The sequence below is a fragment of the Prunus avium genome, chromosome 5, assembly GCF_965620075.1.
Source record: "Prunus avium chromosome 5, drPruAviu1.hap1.1, whole genome shotgun sequence".
NCBI lineage: Eukaryota > Viridiplantae > Streptophyta > Magnoliopsida > Rosales > Rosaceae > Prunus > Prunus avium.
This window is the reverse complement of record NC_142288.1, coordinates 26,108,832-26,126,847: the sequence shown is the minus strand read 5'-3', so window position 1 is coordinate 26,126,847 and position 18,016 is coordinate 26,108,832. Positions and strand designations below refer to the sequence as shown.

At 38.8% G+C, this 18,016-nt stretch overlaps 4 protein-coding genes across 7 annotated transcripts; all 4 read left to right on the top strand.

Moving 5' to 3' along the window:
- The first annotated feature begins 200 nt into the window (after positions 1-200).
- LOC110745864 (C2 calcium/lipid-binding and GRAM domain containing protein) lies at positions 201-6,168 on the top strand. Of its 2 annotated transcripts, XM_088253196.1 has the most exons (10): positions 945-1,067; positions 1,389-1,580; positions 1,920-3,116; positions 3,243-3,425; positions 3,501-3,784; positions 3,992-4,108; positions 4,441-4,703; positions 4,825-4,999; positions 5,423-5,698; positions 5,786-6,168. In XM_088253196.1, the coding sequence occupies exons 2-10, from the start codon at positions 1,508-1,510 to the stop codon at positions 5,999-6,001; spliced, it is 2,784 nt and encodes a 927-aa protein (XP_088109322.1). In that variant the 5' UTR covers positions 945-1,067; positions 1,389-1,507; the 3' UTR covers positions 6,002-6,168. The 2 variants fall into 2 exon arrangements, with proteins under 2 accessions (XP_021801704.2, XP_088109322.1); XM_021946012.2 differs by lacking the exon at positions 1,389-1,580 and having other exon boundaries at positions 201-1,067.
- Positions 6,169-6,512: 344 nt separating this feature from the next.
- LOC110745871 (protein NBR1 homolog) lies at positions 6,513-8,342 on the top strand. Of its 2 annotated transcripts, none has more exons than XM_021946020.2 (3): positions 6,513-6,722; positions 7,203-7,810; positions 7,939-8,342. In XM_021946020.2, the coding sequence occupies exons 1-3, from the start codon at positions 6,675-6,677 to the stop codon at positions 8,039-8,041; spliced, it is 759 nt and encodes a 252-aa protein (XP_021801712.1). In that variant the 5' UTR covers positions 6,513-6,674; the 3' UTR covers positions 8,042-8,342. The 2 variants fall into 2 exon arrangements, with proteins under 2 accessions (XP_021801712.1, XP_021801713.1); XM_021946021.2 differs by having other exon boundaries at positions 7,203-7,830.
- Positions 8,343-9,136: 794 nt separating this feature from the next.
- NBR1 (ubiquitin-associated (UBA)/TS-N domain-containing protein / octicosapeptide/Phox/Bemp1 (PB1) domain-containing protein) lies at positions 9,137-13,266 on the top strand. Its single transcript, XM_021946034.2, has 7 exons — positions 9,137-9,418; positions 10,129-11,255; positions 11,354-11,477; positions 11,570-11,821; positions 11,985-12,134; positions 12,284-12,844; positions 12,962-13,266. Exons 1-7 carry the CDS (start codon positions 9,395-9,397, stop codon positions 13,058-13,060), a joined length of 2,337 nt encoding a protein of 778 aa, XP_021801726.1. The 5' UTR covers positions 9,137-9,394; the 3' UTR covers positions 13,061-13,266.
- Positions 13,267-14,144: 878 nt separating this feature from the next.
- On the top strand, positions 14,145-17,857 carry LOC110745882 (serine/threonine-protein kinase STY13). Of its 2 annotated transcripts, XM_021946036.2 has the most exons (7): positions 14,145-14,623; positions 14,901-15,041; positions 15,519-15,651; positions 15,805-16,000; positions 16,813-16,937; positions 17,025-17,183; positions 17,285-17,857. In XM_021946036.2, the coding sequence occupies exons 2-7, from the start codon at positions 14,905-14,907 to the stop codon at positions 17,597-17,599; spliced, it is 1,065 nt and encodes a 354-aa protein (XP_021801728.2). In that variant the 5' UTR covers positions 14,145-14,623; positions 14,901-14,904; the 3' UTR covers positions 17,600-17,857. The 2 variants fall into 2 exon arrangements, with proteins under 2 accessions (XP_021801728.2, XP_088110028.1); XM_088253902.1 differs by lacking the exon at positions 14,145-14,623 and having other exon boundaries at positions 14,905-15,041; positions 15,476-15,651.
- The last annotated feature ends 159 nt before the right edge of the window (positions 17,858-18,016 follow it).

Here is an 18,016-nt window from a genome sequence, read left to right as displayed (position 1 = left end):
TGAGTTGGATGGCCAATTATATATGGTATATTGTGTCCAAAAAAAAAAAATTATGATTAGAATTGGATTACTAGAAGGATCAAGATGCAGAAAACCAAAGCTTCGATACTAAACTACATGTTGACAGTGACCATAAGCAAGTAATAAAAGGCATTTGATTCCTCAAGAAAATTGGTCTCCTGCACTGTCCTTTTTCTATTTAGTTATACAATCGATCTTGAGGGAAGGAGAATCGAACTTAAGATCTCGTAAACAGATACCCTTAATCACTTGAGTTACAAGCCTCTCTCACCTTTCTTTAGTAATTCTTAGTGTGATCCTAATATTTCAAAAGCCTCAAAAACAGCATCAATGTATTATGGGGAAGCATAGTCTCACTAAACACAAGGAGAGTACGGAGAATACAAAAGTCACAAAAGCTGATAAGGCAAACCGTTTTGAAGAAAGAAAAATTTAATGAGGCTCCCTCCATTTCATTGACCTGAAAACCGACTCACCCCATTTCCCATTTTCTTCTCACATCCTTCGTGTCCATTTTCTGTTGCCTCCACGTTTTCTAATGGCCTCTTACTCACACGTCCTTTTGGTTAGACATCAACAACACCAACCCTTTTCTCCAACTTTCAAACGCACCCAAACCCACCTCTGCTTAAGCCCCTTCTCTGTCCTTTTGCTCACAAATTGTACAAGAGAAGTTCTCTAAAGCTGTTGTTGCACCATGAGGCTTTACGGGTATGTAATGGAAGCTCAAGACTTGCATGTGAAGGAGTCTTATGTGAAGCTTCAGGTTCGGAGGCACAAGTCCAAGACCAGGATTTTGAGAAATACCACCAACCCAGTTTGGAATGAAGAGTTTGTTTTCAGGGTTCATGACATGAATGAGGAGGAGCTTCTTGTGTCTGTGTTTCACCATGACGACGAGTCTGGCTTGTTCAATGGCGATGACTTAGTGGGTCGGGTTCGGATTCCGGTCTGCTCTGTTGCTGCTGAGACTAATTGCACCCTGCCGCCAGCTTGGTATTCTCTTGAAAGTCCCAAGACTGGGAAATTTATCAATAAAGACTGTGGTTAGTATACTTCTATGTCTGTTTGCCTTGTTTTCTTTCAATGGTGGCTTTCAAGATTGTGTTTTTGTAGATTAGTACTGCATATGGTTGGTGATTCTTAAAAAGTTCAGACTTTCAAGTAGAACTTGGATTTACATTGATCTTACCGCATTCTATCTACTTTCTCATACGATAAAGATATTGTATATCCAATGAGGAGGAGTTGCTATGAAGATGATGAGAAATGCTGGTTCGCTTGCCAATAACTGTTTTGATTGTTGTAGTGGATAATGGATTCGGAAAATTTAAGCACAATGAGTTATGGTGAATTCATTTGTGCAGGTGCATTTGAAATCGAATGAAAATAGCGCGTGTTTGACCCTTTTAATGGGTTGTTGTCTTGTCATAGCTTTTAAACAAGATTATTGATGTCCTGATGTATATTAGTTTCGTCAAGGGTGATGATGATTGTTCATTCTCCACGTGAATTTCTTGCCTCACATCTTAAGGAAATAAAAATATGCAATGTTCAAGGTACGAGTTATCTATTTAAAAGACAAAAGTTAGGGTGTGTTTTTCTCAGTAGCCCTAGTAGTCAGTAGTTCTGCAGTAAGTATATTTTTCTTCCTCTTAAATGTTGGGAGCAGTTTGCAGTTTATCACCTTGTTATGTGATCATGGGAAATATTCGGGTAAGAAGTAATCTTTGTTTACTAAATTGACTAGATTGTCTTCCTGTTAGGCCTAACGTTTAGTTTGTCAAATGAAGTTGCTGACTCGGGCATTGATGTGGTGCATTATTGTCCTACTAGCATTTTCGCATCAACCGAGATCTCTATATTAATTGTGTAGAATTTTTGTACTACAAATGCAGGGAAAATTCTTCTTACTCTTTCTCTGCATGAAAAAGGCCATGATAACCTCCTTTGTGCGCAGTCAAATATAAGCATTGAGGAACCTAAAGAGTTGGACTGTCCATTTATGTCATCTCACGGTGTATTTGGTTCCAAATCTCCATGTGCGAAGATACTAGGAGGGAAACAGTTAATGAAGGCTATTATAAGACATGCGGACAAGCTTTTGCATAAGAACGATGAAGCTTTGAAAACAGATGATTCTTCAGAGTTTTCTAGTTCAGTATCTGACTATGAAGATTGTGTGGAGGAACATCATACTATTTGTAGCTTTGAAGAGTCTCTTGAGCTGATGCAGTCGAGAGTAAGCAAACAACAAATGCCAGAGAATCTGCAGGGGGGAATTCTTAATGATCAGGCATACTTTGTCTCACAACATGATCTTAATGCATCTCTTTTCACCCCAAATTCACAGTTCAGGAGAGAGCTGGCGGAACTTCAGAGGACAACAGATGTACATGAGGGGCCTTGGACATGGACATCCGGAGAGATCCCATGTTTGACACGATTTGTTACCTACACAAAAGCTGCCTCAAAGTTAGTTAAGGCTGTTAAAGCCACAGAGGAGCAAACATACATGACAGCCGATGGAAAGGAATTTGCTGTATTGGTCGGTGTGAGTACACCTGATGTTCCATATGGAAATTCATTCAAGGTTGAGTTGCTTTACAAGATAATGCCTGGACCAGAGCTACCTTCAGGAGAAGAATCCTCCCGTCTTGTGGTATCCTGGGGCGTTAACTTTCTCCAGAACACATTGATGAGAGGCATGATTGAAGGAGGAGTTAAGCAGGGACTTGAGGAGAGTTTTGATCAGTTTTCCAGCTTGCTGGCTCAGAATTTTAAAACGCTGGATTCCACAGACTTGTCTGACAAGGATCATATCTTGGCAAGTACGCAGGCAGGACATCAATCAGATTGGGAGTTGGCAAGAAAATACTTCTGGAATCTCACTCTAGTTACCACTACTTTTATGGTTCTGTATGTCCTGGTTCATATTCTGCTTTGTGAGCCCAGTAAACTCCAAGGATTGGAATTTAATGGACTTGATTTGCCAGACACTGTCGGAGAGCTCATCACATGTGGAATTCTAGTCCTTCAATTGGAGCGCGTCTATAACACGGTTTTACACTTTGTACAAGCTAAGTTGGAGAAAGGTAAGCACATTATCTTGCATGACATGAATTTTACTAAAATATTCGAGCCTACAGCACCTTCGCATTTGAGGTTGCATCTTTAACATTGTCCTGGGATTTACACAAGCTGGCCATCTATTACAACAGGAAGTGATAATGGAGTCAAAGCCCATGGTGATGGATGGGTTCTTACCGTTGCTTTGATTGAAGGGAACAACTTAGCATCCTTGGATTCATCAGGGTTCTCTGATCCCTATGTGGTTTTCACCTGCAATGGTAAAACAAGAACAAGTTCTGTCAAGCTTCAAACTAATGATCCTCAATGGAATGGTGAGGACTTTTTTATTCTTTTTCAATTTCTTTTCACCCATATATTGACTTATGGCTCATGGAAAAATGATGCAGAGATACTCGAGTTTGATGCTATGGAAGAACCTCCATCAGTTTTGGACGTTGAAGTTTTTGATTTTGATGGTCCTTTTGACCAAGCTATGTCACTTGGGCATGCTGAGATCAATTTTCTTAAACACTCAGCTACGGAACTCGCAGACATGTGGGTCTCCCTTGAGGGAAAGCTTGCTCAGTCTTCTCAGTCAAAGTTGCACTTAAGAATCTTTTTGGACAATAACAAAGGAGTTGAAACAATCAGGGAGTATATGACCAAAATGGAGAAGGAAGTTGGAAAGAAGGTGAGGACTTTGTATCATAATTTCTTCTTTCTTGAGTTTCCCACTTAGCATCACAAATTCTACATGATAGTACAGAACTCTCCTGTACCTGAGTTTCCCACTCATAGGTTATATTTTTGTATGTTTAAAATGCTTCTGTTAAACCTACAATTGAGCCTCGTTTCTACTGTAGAAGTTGATCTAACTCCTTCCTTGGTTTTTTGACAGTTGAATCTACGATCGCCTCATAGAAATTCAACATTTCAGAAATTGTTTGGGTTGCCGCCAGAAGAATTTCTTATCAGTGATTTTACATGCTCCCTGAAGAGGAAAATGCCTTTACAGGTGCCAGCTTTAGTTTCTAGGATGCTATTCTACTACTTGAAAAGAATAAATTACAGTCAGAATTCATAGTTCTTGACTCTCAACTAAAGATTTTCTAGATCTTCTAGCAACTCTATTAAATCTGGTATTTTTTGACCTCAATTTTACATTATAAGAATGATATGATTGCTTCTATGTGTGAGAGTTTGTCAGTTGCTTGAGGAATGAAAATGTATTGTACTCAGCTTTATAAGTGATCAGTGGCTTAAGACGAAACCTGTGTGCGTGGCGTGTGTGTGTGTGCATATCTGCTTTATACTTTTAGTGTCTCTTATGATGACTTTTTGTTGCAGGGCCGACTCTATCTTTCTGCGAGGATAGTTGGGTTTTACGCAAACTTGTTCGGACACAAAACAAAATTTTTCTTTCTTTGGGAGGATATTGAAGATATCCAAGAGCTTCCCCCATCCTTATCATCTGTAGGTAGCCCTTTGCTGGTCATTGTTCTGAAAAAGGATCGAGGTCTTGATGCAAGGCATGGTGCGAAGTGTCAAGATGAAGAAGGCAGGCTTAGATTTCATTTTCAATCATTTGTGTCATTCAATTCAGTCATCAGGTAGTGGTGTTGGGAAACTACATAGTCAAGCAATCACATTCAAGACAAAGATGATTTCCTTTTGTCCAAAGTATTTGTACATATAGAAGGCTTTCGATGACTGATTAAGTTTTCCTGGCAGGACAATAATGGTTTTGTGGAGAACAAGAACACTGAGTCCTGATCAGAAAGCACAAATTTCTGAAGAACATAATAATCAAGAAGACAGGTCCACAATGCTTGAAGACACTGAATCCATACTTAATCTTGAGGATGTAAAGATGTCCAAAGTTTATACTGCAGAACTACCTATTAACGTAAGTCGTCAGTTCGTTCTTTACCCCTTGTTTATTGCTTTGTTAAGTGTTAGTGTAGGCTTCTGCACGATTTGTTATTCAGCTTTGAACTTTGTTTCATTAGTAAAAACAAGGGATTAGACTCAAAGAATAATGCTCTTTTGGTCAATCAAGACTGTTGCTCAAAACATGTGAGACTAACAATATCAAAACTATATATAAGCATTCATTGAAGATAAGCATTCTTGAATGAATGGTTCAGTGATTGGAGTTGTTTTTCTTAACAATTATATGTTAGAAGAGGCCTTTTGAACTTGTAGTTGGATCTGAACTATAAGTTAAGCAAATATCTGAAAATTACAGATTGATCTAGACGTCATAAACTTACATATACCCATTAGATTTGTTGTACTAGTACTGAGACTCTGCTGGACAATGGTGCAGACAAGATCTCTGATGGAAATGTTCGAAGGAGGAATGTTGGAGCACAAAATCAGGGAGAAATCGGGTTGTCTTAACTACACAACTACTGCATGGGAACCTACAAAAAAGCCGGATGTGTTTGAGCGTCATCTGTCATACAGATTCAACCGCCAAGTTTCGATCTTTGGAGGAGAGGTCACATGCAGACAACAAAAAACTCCCATTGAAGATGGTCAAGGATGGGTTGTGGACGAAGTTATGGCCCTGCACGGCGTTCCATTTGAGGATCACTTTCGTGTATGTGACATGAAATTCAAAATTGCTAGCTTTTTGTATCACTTATCATCTCTTGAAAATTAAGATAGATTTTCTTTCTTCATGCAGGTTCAGTTTAGGTACCAGATTGAGAATTCTACCCTAGCTCATAATGCATGTAAATGCAATGTTCATGTCAGGGTCACCTGGCTTAAAAGTACAAAGTTTCAGGAGAGGATCACACACAACATTACAGGGAAGTTTGCCCATCGACTGAAGGAAATATTCGAATTCGTAGAGAGGGAGATTCTCTTGGCACCAAGACAAGAAGACACTTCCCTTTGACATATACTTTATCATTCACATTCGGATAGAACATAAATTCTTTTTGTGCTCAAGTCCTGAAGCTGATAGCACATTAGCAATGTAGTTGAAAACAGGACATTCTCTTTAAAAGAAACTTTTCTTTTCCTACTTTCTTCACTTTCATTATAGTTATTTTGGGACTCAATTGTTAATATATTTTTTTTATTGAACAAAAGTTTAGGGGGAGGGGAGGCTATTCCATCCAAGGGCCGGGCATACCAAGGCCTCTTTGAAGACTTACAAAGGGGGTCTTTGCCCCTTTTTGAGTTTTTATGAGACTCGAACTTAGGCTTGGATAGTGAATAAAACGATCCTTACCAATTCAATCAACCCTCATCGGAGACCCAATTGTTAATTTAGATTCAGTAATTAAAGGTAAAATAATAGAAAGTGTTACCAATAATCCATGGTATGTTACATCTTTTTTGCCGCCAATTGTATACAAAAAGAGAAAAGGTTGACGCCAATGATGTCCCATATATTTTCTCATAATATTCTTTTGCCGCCCTATGTGAACAATCCACGAAAGGTAAAGTTTTTAAAAGTCAAGGGCTCAAGGACTTGGAAATCTTTATAGTCTCTGATTTATTTTCTCCAACTTCAATGTTTTCGTTTCTTCATTATCCATCTGTTACCTTGTTTTGGTGGAGCTATGGCGTCCACCACAGTTATCAAGGTGCGATATTTTGGAACTTCCAAGGTAAGAATTTAATTTAATTTATTTAGTTTCAAGTAGGGTTTGTTATGCTCTATCTGATTGTTGAGAAAAGTTTGGGGAAGAGATGAGAATTTGTAAAATTCCACATAGAATTGAGTTTATAGATTGATAAATTGGAATATGGAATTTTGATCCTTGGCATCCCAGATTGATAATTTTGATAATATCTGGGAAAGACTTCATCTTTTTGAAAGTTTGATCGTTACTGGCCTTACATGAGGTTCAATGGTGAAAAGGGTTGATCTGACTAAATCTGATTAGTTTTTGGTTAGAGGTGGGTGAAATTTGGAAAAGAAATTGTTTGCACTTATAGAATTTGGGGACAGATTTGATTTTGTTTTCCATTTGTACAAGTTTTGTTGGTCATATTGAATCAGTCAGAAGTTTTGATCTTTCAAATTGTGTTATGTATTTATTTGGTTGCTTTTGAATGTTTCTAACAAGTTGCTGGTTGTGCTAAAGGTTAAACTTGGGGACAAACTGAGGTATTTCAAAGCTTGTGTTGATAAGAATGGTGAACTTGATCTTAACATGGCTGGATTGAGGGAAAAAATTTGCGGTCTTTTTCACCTCCCACCTGGTGCTGACATTACTCTAACATATATCGATGAAGACAAGGATGTAGTAACTCTCGTGGACGATGATGATCTGCGAGATGCAATGAGGCAGCATCTTAAGTCATTTAGAATTGATGTACTGATGAATGATGACAAAGATGTTGGTAAATATTCAAGCTCCAAAAGAAGTAAAAGTCAAGGGAAGGATGCTGCTAATGTGACAAGTGATATGGAGATGGTGGTTCAACCTTACCCTGATTATTTTGATGATCTTGATTTCCTCGCTGATTCTGGGGAGACCAACAAGGCTTCTAGCACAAGTTCTGCTTCTCCTCCATGTCATAATGAAGATATGAGCAGAAGCAATGCTCCTCCACATTATAATCACCCTGTTTTTCCAACTGTGGCATGTCTTGAATCTGGAGCCGTAGGTGGTATGATGTGTCACACGGGTTTTCGGTGCAGCATCTGTGGTTGCAATCCAATACTTGGATCCCGGTTCAAGTCGATAGTGTAAGGAAGGAACTTATTGTGTATGTCTCTGATCAAATTGTCAATAAGCTGCTGATGGAACATGGTTACATGGTTGAACTCTTTTACTGATGCCTTTTATTTTTATTTCTCTGGTTTGTTTTCTGCAGGATTGAAGATTATAGCCTCTGTCGAATCTGTGTTACGAGTTGGGGTAATGTGACTGATTACATTAGGATTGACCTCCCTGTGTCTCCAAAAGGGGATGTTTGAGCAAATTGACCACATTGTGCTTGGTCAGGGTTGTGCTCATAGAAAGAGGCCTTGTTGCTTTGGCTAGTGCAGCAATTTTGAGTCTGATGGCCAAAGGTTCACAAGGTTTCAAGGAAGCTGATTGGTTGGAATATGATAGCTTTTTTTCTTTTCTTTCTCTCTGATATGAGTTGATTTTCTTTTTCTCTGTGGAGTTGCCCTTGCAAATTTTTGTGCATTGTGTGGCTTTGAAATTACATGCTGGCTTCCAATTAGATGTTCTGTAACCATTGGAATAAATTTGTGGTCGAGGTTTGTTACAGTTTTGTAAAATACAAAAAAGAAGTGTGCTCAAATCAAACTTTGATGAGGATTTACCCTACCACTTTTACATCAAACTCCCAAATTATCCAAAAAGGAGAAATATATACAAAGTCAACATCATTATTCTCTCATCCCATTTTCATTAGCTCGTGCTTGATAATTCTATATTTATGTGTGGAACATCTGATCGTTATATGGTGTTACAGTTCACTTACATTATAACACGTATTTTATATATCAATATTATACCTTGATATGAGATATATAAATACATTATCAACCCATATTTATCACTTAAATTAGTAACACTACACAACAATTAAACCTCACACCCAAGAATTTTCCCGACAATAGAATTACACGCATGGGTGAAATTTAAGGAGAAAAAGAAAAGCTATATTCCAAGTCCAACAAAGAAGAAAAAAGAAAAGAACCATAAGGTGTGGTGCGGTTGGTAAACTATTACCTCAAGTTGGCGAGCTACCCGGTGCCTCAATAACATGGGTTTAAAATCTGTTGGAAGCACTTTGTGACTAGGGGCAAGCCGAACATCGAGCGGAGATTAATCCTACCCTTCGGGTGTGGGGACACCTTCTGTTATTTACCAAAAAAAAAAAGAAAAAGAAAAAAGAAAGCCACATCAATAGCGTACATGTGGCGTCTGTAAAAACAAATTAAACAGCAACTAGTGCTATAAATCCACGTATGAGATTCCAAATATTTACGATGGTCTCTAAACCAGCAGAGTATTTCCACGCCTTAATAAATCCGCAACTATCTTTGGCGAGAAGAAAGCCAAAAGTCGGTCTAATTTTCTTATTCGCTAAGCTAAAGTGATTTATAAATACACAGCGTATCAATGCTTTCGTTTTGCAGAGGAGGTAGAGAGAGAAAGAGAGGCGATAATAGCGGCTGACGGGTACGCTTGGGCTCCGATATAACCTACGATTTTCTCGTTCTGAACGGTACTGTATCATCTAGGGTTAGGGCTAGGGTTTTACTTTTAGATTGGATTTGTAGAACACTTGTTCTCTGCTTGTTTCTGGAGCCATGGCGTCAACCATGGTTATCAAGGTACAATTTTTAGTAACTTTTATGATAGAATTTGATTTTTTGCCTATTGGGTTTATTTATGCTCTTTTTCGTTGACATGAAATGTCTGGGGGAAGACGGGAATTTAAATTTGACATGGAACTGAACTAGGGGATGGAACGGGGCTATAGATTGAAGAATCTATGTTTGTTTTTCCTAATTGGAGAGGGTGGATGAAATTATGATTTCGAATATTGAGTTTTCTGAATCTTGGTAGCTTTATTAGATTGACTGTTTTCTTCATTTCTGGGAAAATTGTACGTTCTCTGAATGATCGGACCGCTAACTGGCCAACCATAGATGGGGCTCTATGGTGGCAGTTTTTGTTAAGCTTACCTCGATTGGTTTGATTGTAGATGGTTTGAATTTGGGAAAGTTTGTTTGGGTTTTCACTTCAGAGTCTATGGTCAATTTTGATTTCTTTTTGTGTCATCATGGAAATAGCTAAGCATCGAGTCTTTTTCCACGCCAGATGATGACATCATGTTATACAATTACCAAACGCCCTTAATGGGTGATTAATGTTTTGTTTTCAAATTGTTTTAAATGTTCTAGCCTAATATCGGGATGTTGTATAGCTAACTGTTTGTTACTGTCGTAAATGAGTTGAAAGCATATGATGCCATCAAATTACATTTTGTGGTTATTTGGTTACTTTTGAATGTACTAACATGTCACTGGATGTTTTGAAGGTTAAGTATGGGGATACACTGAGGCGTTTCAATGCTCTAGTCGATGAGAAAGATCAACTGGATCTTGACATGAGTGGACTGCGAGCGAAAATCTTCAGTCTTTTCAATTTCCATCCTGATGCTGACATCGCTATGACGTACATTGATGAAGATGGAGATACAGTAACTCTTGTTGATGATGATGATCTGCGTGATGCAATGAGGCAGCAGTTGAAGTTCTTGAGAATTGATGTACATATGAACAATGACAAAGCTGGCAAGTCATATGCCAAATCAAGTGGAAGTTCTACTCCATTAAGGTCTCCCAAAGGCACATCTCCAATCCTAAACTTCAAAACTGGCGCTGCTGAAGTTTTGAAGTCCTTGCCAGAGCCGCTTCGTGAATTTGTTTCTAAGTTGCACCTTGAGTTGGCTTCAAAGGCTGAATCCTCTAGTCCAGTGCTTGCAGACCTTGTTGACCTTTTTTCAAACATGGGGATATCCTACTTGATTCCAGATTCCCAGGTTCCGGTCGGTGGAGATTCAGCCACACAGAGTGGTTTCTCGAAGATCCCTATGGCTCCATCAGCTGCCGCTAATTTAAATGATGCGAAGGATGATGGCAAGTCAGGACCCATCCCGAAGTCAGCATTTGAGGAATCAAGCTCCAAAAAAGGTCAGGCAATGGGCGCTGTGAATGTCACTATGGATGTGGGGTTGTCGGTTCCACCTTGCCATGCTACTGTTGATCTCAATTCACTTCCTACTGATTTTAATCCATCCGGACCCGCACCAGTGAATTGTGCACCAGTGGGATCAAGTCTTCACACTAGTGATGAGAGGAAGGAGACTAAGGAGTTTAACAGTCCTTTTTATCTTCCACAGAAAAATTTCGAGAAGTCTCTTGGTTGTGGAGCGTCTACAAGTTCTGCTATCCCTGTGATTAATGATATGAGCAGTAATCATTTCAACGAATGTCCATTTTCAGGGACTGCAATTGCAAACCCGTCAGCCACTCCTGTTGCATGTCGACGAATTCCTTTTAAAAGGAATCACTCTGAAGCAATGGGTGGCATGTTCCACACAGGAGTTCGCTGTGATGGCTGTGGTTGTCATCCAATAATTGGTCCTCGGTTCAAGTCCGTAGTGTAAGGATGAAAAACTAATTATATCTCTGATGCTAAGATGGTAACGAAACATTATTGATTTATCATAGTTGATGTTATTTGTGGTTTGCTTTCTGCAGGAAAGAAGATTATGACCTCTGCCGTATCTGTTATTCAAGTATGGGTAATGCGAGTGATTACATTAGAATTGACCACCCTGTGTCGTATCGGCATCCACGGCCCTTCAAGGGGATGTATGAGCAAGTGTGTACATTCCTAAGATGTTATCTTCTGCTTTTTATACCATTGTTATTTTTATCATGAATTTGACCTTTTCTTTTTATCTTCAATGACAGCCTCCATGGGTTGGTCCTCCAGTATTGCCAAAAATCTTGAGAGGTTGTAGTATGAAATCAGGCCGTCCTAAGCTTGACAGCCGCTTCGTATTGGATGTCAATGTGATGGATGGTACCTTAATAGCCCCATCTACTCCATTTACCAAAATATGGCGGATGCGCAACACTGGTGGTTTGATCTGGCCTCAAGGAACACAACTCATGTGGATTGGAGGAGACAGATTTAGCAAATCAGATTCAGTTGAGATAGAGGTAGCATAACTTTGACAGTTTTCTGGAATTCCTCGAGTAATGTTTATTAGTTTCTTATTTATTTCCTTTCCATATTTCTTGAGTTTTACATGCCAATTTTCGTCCACTTCCATTTCAATTCTTTTATTTGTGTTTTTTGTAAAAATATCTTGATTCTTTTCAGATTCCTTCTCATGGTGTGTCTGCTGACTATGAACTTGACGTTGCTGTTGATTTTACTGCACCTGAGTCACCTGGTAGATACATCTCGTATTGGAGGATGGCATCTCCATCTGGACAAAAGTTTGGGCAACGTGTTTGGGTTCTTATCCAGGTATTTTCCTCATTACAAGTCAGATATGATTGTGATCCTTTTGATGACTTTCACTTTAATTATCCTTTCTGGCGGATGCTTCCCAGAGTAACTTTACGTCTGAGGCCCGTAGTTAGACAAATTTACTTATCTTTTGGCCTCCTGTGCAGGTTGATGCTTCCTTGAAGGATTCATTCTTTGGGAGCTTTCAAGGTTTAAACCTGAATCTTCCCCCTGAGATTTGTGGTTCTAAAGAACCTGAAAAAATAGATGTCAACCTTGAACCAGCTGCTGGAAATGACTTTATCGAGCCCTCTGGCTCCAGCTCAGTTAAGGAGCCAGTGAAGCTCATGCCTCATGAACAGCCAGAAAATGACCAGGAGCTCCACTTCCCTATAAATGATAACTTGCTGGTTGGCCACCGTGGTTCAGCACCTACTGAGCCGCAGAATTCTTCAACTGTGTCGTATCCAACTGTTGATATCTTTGAATCAGCACCACCCTCCCCCAAATCGGCACCTGTTGTCAATGCACCAACATCAGCTAAAGGGACCAGTTCAAATAATGGCGTGGAAGACACCCTCCTTAAGGAGCTTGAGGAGATGGGGTTTAAGCAGGTCAATTTGAACAAGGAGATTCTGCGTAGGAATGAGTACAACCTGGAGCAGTCTGTGGATGACCTCTGTGACGTTGCTGACTGGGATCCTATCCTTGAAGAGCTGCAGGAAATGGTAAGTTGTCCAAGCCAAGCATGATGAAGTATTGGACGTTTTGTCTCTCTTTATAGTTTTTGGTATATGTGAGACTTTCAGAGCCATAAGTTCTGAATAGTGATCGCTTTTGTGCAGGGCTTTTGTGATGCGGAAATGAACAAGAAGCTGCTTGTGAAGAACAATGGGAGCATCAAGCGTGTGGTTATGGATCTCATCAATGGGGAGAAGCTTTAGATGAAAGACAACTACTACTAATAATAATAAGTCTTGTTATTATAAATGGTACATATATATATATATATATATATCAGAAATAATGGACTGGCATTTGCCATGCGATGTGATGCTTTGCTTTGGACCATGTGCACCTTTTGCTTAGTATGTAATTATGTATTTAGTATTTATACTGATATCTAAGTTATGGATTTAAATTTACTATATTTATGGATTTGCCTATCATTTTTATTTATTTATTTATAGTTTGGTTGGGCAATTAAGGGGTCTCGTCACTGAGCCATCTCGTGTGCATTTGGAACTTACCAGTCTTGCACGGCAATTTGAAAGGTTGAAGCAACATTTCTCTTTTTATAGTCGATGTTTCAACATGTCTCTCTCCTCTTCTTTACCACCGATTGCCTCTCATCTTTTTAACTGCCCCCACCCCTCAGCAGCATTAGCTGCCACAGTTTCCCTCCTTTGTGAGGTGGAAGACATATGATTTGTCCAATAGTGAAATGCATCAACACTGAAATGCCTGCCAACGGTCTAGCATAGTGAAAAGTGAAAAAGGGCAGGGCATTAGCTTATAAATAAGAGGTCTCATATTGTAATTCCCATGGCATTTTAGTCATGTGTGTGAAATCCTCCCTTCTTGTAGTTCAGACTATTGCTTGTAGTAAAAAAACATTGAAATGCCTTTGCCAATCAGGTCTAGTCCAATGGAAAAGGGCCCTGGCTTGCAGATTAGTGGTCTCAAATTCAAACTTACATGACACTTTGATAGTTTGAAAAATCCCCTCTCTTTTGTAGTTTAAACTCTCACTTGTATTAAAAAACACTGAAATGCCTTCAATCTTCTGAGTAACAGTTGATGGTGGATTTTGGGTTTGATGTGCCAAACTTGTAAATGCATCATAATTAGACCATGTTCAAAGTTAAAGGCATATGCAACTCCCAATTATGGTTTTGTTCTTCTTAGATTTCCATCACAATTTGGTACCAAAATAGTTGGTGTCAAAGCCTAATGAATTCCTATATCATCTTTGTTTCAGTCAAAGCCTAGCTTCCATTGAAGTGAAGTACACGTAGACCAAAGGTAGTCCAGTCCAGGCTCTTATAGTCTTCTTATTCAGTGGCTTTACTAGTTTACCCCCCATGTTGGCAAGATCAGTTTCCATGTGCTCTTGATTTGTTTATTGGATGATTCCCAGAGGCTTAAACTACAATATTCATTACTCTCTCTCTCTCTCTCTCCCTCTCTCTCTCACCAAATTCTTAAAAGTTGAAACATAGACTCAATCCCCTTCCATGATTCCGTCTGCAGATCAAACCCATTTAATTAATCTCAATGGTGGCCATGGAATTTTAATGAAACTACTCTAGTTCTTCTCACTGGGAAGAGCTTGCTTATTGGTTCCCTTTCCTGGTTTGCCTTTCTGAGGGATCTTTCTCTTTTCCCCATAAAAGTTTTCAAGAAAAATCTCTTTGGGCATTGAGCTTTTGTTTTGGGGTCTGCTGTCACAATCTCTCTCTGGTAGAACATGTGGGGTTCCATGCTTTTGCCTCCTCTAAGGGCATGTAAGTTTATCCAGTACCTCCTGTGAGTTTTAAGCTCTGGGCCTTTTATTCTTGAGATGTGTTTAGCAGGCACAACACACACTGCAACCCGCTCTGCTGCACAACATGTCTTGTTTAGTTTCTCTTTCATGTCAGCTTATCCATCCACAGCTTTAATCAATGATCTTTTCAAAGCTTTCCCTTTTGGGTTCTGAACATATATGATTTTGCTATGACATGGATGATGGGTGCTAGAGTTCATTCCTAGATTTTGATGTTGAATTATTTCCTTGTATAGAAAGATGGAATCTGGGAGTAGGTTTTACTCAGCTGATGGTGATGAGTTCAGATTGGATGCAAAATGGCTGATTGATCCTAAGCATCTGTTCGTTGGGCCAAGAATTGGAGAGGGAGCTCATGCCAAAGTGTATGAGGGCAAGTAAGTTATGTAGCTTTACTCAAGTTTCAATTTTTCTCACTTCAATAGTTTGGTTTGCATAAGTGAATACCTTGTGTGTCTTGATTTTGGGCAATGCCATTTCCGCGGCTTGCCATTTCAATTAGTTGAGAAAAATACTGTTTAGATTTGCAAGTTTTTGGGCCATCTTTCTTTAGATTCGACAAACCATTAAGTTCTTTGCTGGGAATAGTCATATCTTTTCTGCATTTCTTTTTTGTGTTTGCATTCTCAGCTATATTTGGGGTTCTGCTGAACATGTAATCTATTCCGGTAGGATCCTAGAAATGGTTAAGTTTTCACTGAATTGTACCTCAGTAGTTGCCGATGAATTTGGTTTGAGCACAAAAATTGAGTTTTTAAGCTATTAGACTGCAAGTAATTATAGTTCAATTTTGCGTCCTGTTATGCTGCAGTTATCTCACTCCATTATATTTCGGCTTTTTGGATTCCAATCAGATACAAAAACCAGACTGTTGCAATTAAAGTTGTTCATAGAGGAGAAACTCCGGAGGAGATCGCCAAGAGAGAAGGACGGTTTGCCAGAGAGGTTGCAATGTTGTCTAGAGTTCAACATAAAAATTTAGTGAAGGTTGGATTTAATTTGAAAATTATGGTGGTCATTTGCCTAAGTTCTATAGTTTGTAAATCATTGTGGTGACTGGTGACAATAGTCAGATTATGTAGTCATAAATATCAAATTGTTGTGTGTCAACATAAATAAAACTACCTTGCCTCTATACAGTTTATTGGTGCCTGCAAGGAGCCAGTAATGGTGATCGTTACTGAGCTTTTACTGGGAGGTACATTGCGTAAATATTGTCTGAACATGCGGCCAAGGTGCTTGGACATACGCATTGCTGTTGGTTTTGCACTCGATATTGCTCGTGCAATGGAGTGCTTGCACTCTCATGGGATCATACACCGTGATTTGAAGCCTGGTAACTTTTCCTTCCCCAGTTTTAACCCCTTTGAATTCAATAGGTGTGATTAGGTTTCAGAAGGTTTAGATTCACAAACTGTATCAGAATTGGATCACATTCTATAGATAAGTTCTTTATTCTCAATGTAGTTCTCTGTTTACATTTTTCTTTTTCTTGTCTTGTATTTTTCTCTAATAATGACTAACCAATTCTGATGACTCTGTATTGTCATATTTATTTTGTATGTAATCAATATCTTCTGACTTTTGTCTGCCATAACTGCTCAATCACCCAACTTTCTTTTGGTATTAAATTATTAATAACTCTTGTCCTTGTTTGCATTACCACGAAAAATTTCGTCACTGCTGGTGATACCTTCAGCTGGGTTTTCCTTTCTGAAATGTTATAGTCTTATATTTAAGTTGCCAAATTTTGACTGCATTATACTTTAGGAAGATGGCCCTTCAAACAAGATAGTTTCTGTTTGTTGAATGATTTCTTTGTATATAGCATGATTTAATGCATTGATGTGGATGGGTGAACCATTTGTTACATTTCTAAGTGTGCATTTGTGCATTATTTGTATTTATTGGGAAAATATATATAGTTAGCTACTTAATGAAGATGGGTTCGGTGAGTTAGTTGCTGTGTTTTGAAAGTGTAAAGTTTGTTTTCTTTTTTTCGAAGTAATGACTGGTCTGCCATTGGTATTAGTTAATGCATTGATGAGGTTGGCTGAATTAGTTGCTGTGTTTTGAAAGTGTGAAGTTTCCTATGTGATATCTTTGTACTCATTTGCTTATTTATTCTTTACATTTTTTATGGTGCAGAGAACCTACTCTTGACGGCAGACCACAAAACAGTTAAATTAGCAGATTTTGGGTTAGCAAGAGAAGAGTCATTAACAGAGATGATGACTGCAGAAACTGGGACATACCGTTGGATGGCTCCAGAGGTACTGCACTCCTTCCCCAGCTCTCTTGTGTATTGTCATGCATAAAATTACTGGCTTATTTGAGTTGCTTTACGTATTTGTTTGCAGCTGTACAGTACTGTTACATTAAGGCAGGGAGAGGGAAAGCATTACAACCATAAAGTGGATGCCTATAGCTTCGCAATCGTTTTGTGGGAACTCTTACACAACAAGTTGCCTTTTGAAGGCATGTCAAATCTCCAGGCAGCATATGCAGCTGCATTTAAAGTAAACATATCTTCCCCATCTTAATTATTTTAGTTACTTTCCAAAATGCTTGTGGTACTCCTAAGTTTTACTGATGATGTAAGGGTTATTTTGCATTTCAGAATGTGAGGCCTAGTGCTGATGAGAACCTCCCAGAGGAATTGAATATCATCCTAACTTCCTGCTGGCAGGAGGACCCAAATGCTCGACCTAATTTCATTCAAATAATTCAAATGCTACTTGATTATCTTTACACCATATCTCCTCCTGAACCTGCAATTCCATCTCGAATTTTCACTGAGAACACTGTCTTGCCACCGGAGTCTCCTGGCACAAGCTCCTTGATGGCAGCACGCGATGGCTCAGGGGAGACACCCAAAGGAGAAATGGAAGACAAGCCAAAAGGATTTTTCTTCTGCTTTAACCAGTGTTATTGAGTGCTGATTAGTTGATGAGAAGATCTATAACCTCTGCCCTTCCTTCGGGTCAATAATGTTCGGAGGGCTCCTAAACAATAGAATCTAGTCCGATTAAGTACATTTTGTTAACATGGTAAATGTTTAAGCTGATCAAAATCAATGTTCATCAAGTTCAATTGTCAGATGAATTCACCACTTTGTATCTATTGAATGTTCCACTGGATCTAGTCAACATGTAGGATCTTACTTGCGATTCAATATCTTTAACATCTAGTAGCTAATAGTTTGGAGCTGGGTTTCATTGTGAAGCTTGAATTTAAATTTTTGGACGTAATTTTATCCCAACTGACAATTTGAATTGCATCCCAAGAATTGGCTCAATCAATATCATGAACATGAATTACATGATACTAACTGGAAAATTTGCTTTAATTC

Bases quoted from the DNA above. Each gene is read 5' to 3' on its own strand.
- LOC110745864 (XM_021946012.2), top strand. From the start codon at position 719: ATGAGGCTTTACGGGTATGTAATGGAAGCTCAAGACTTGCATGTGAAG. The intron at 3,785-3,991 runs GTGAGGACTTTG...GTTTTTTGACAG, and splicing joins AGAAGGAAGTTGGAAAGAAG to TTGAATCTACGATCGCCTCA. The intron at 4,109-4,440 runs GTGCCAGCTTTA...TTTTTGTTGCAG, and splicing joins AGAGGAAAATGCCTTTACAG to GGCCGACTCTATCTTTCTGC.
- LOC110745871 (XM_021946020.2), top strand. From the start codon at position 6,675: ATGGCGTCCACCACAGTTATCAAGGTGCGATATTTTGGAACTTCCAAG. The intron at 6,723-7,202 runs GTAAGAATTTAA...GTTGTGCTAAAG, and splicing joins GATATTTTGGAACTTCCAAG to GTTAAACTTGGGGACAAACT. The intron at 7,811-7,938 runs GTAAGGAAGGAA...TGTTTTCTGCAG, and splicing joins TCCCGGTTCAAGTCGATAGT to GATTGAAGATTATAGCCTCT.
- NBR1 (XM_021946034.2), top strand. From the start codon at position 9,395: ATGGCGTCAACCATGGTTATCAAG. The intron at 11,256-11,353 runs GTAAGGATGAAA...TGCTTTCTGCAG, and splicing joins CCTCGGTTCAAGTCCGTAGT to GAAAGAAGATTATGACCTCT. The intron at 12,135-12,283 runs GTATTTTCCTCA...CCTCCTGTGCAG, and splicing joins GTGTTTGGGTTCTTATCCAG to GTTGATGCTTCCTTGAAGGA.
- LOC110745882 (XM_021946036.2), top strand. From the start codon at position 14,905: ATGGAATCTGGGAGTAGGTTTTACTCAGCTGATGGTGATGAGTTCAGA. The intron at 15,652-15,804 runs GTTGGATTTAAT...GCCTCTATACAG, and splicing joins AACATAAAAATTTAGTGAAG to TTTATTGGTGCCTGCAAGGA. The intron at 17,184-17,284 runs GTAAACATATCT...TTTGCATTTCAG, and splicing joins CATATGCAGCTGCATTTAAA to AATGTGAGGCCTAGTGCTGA.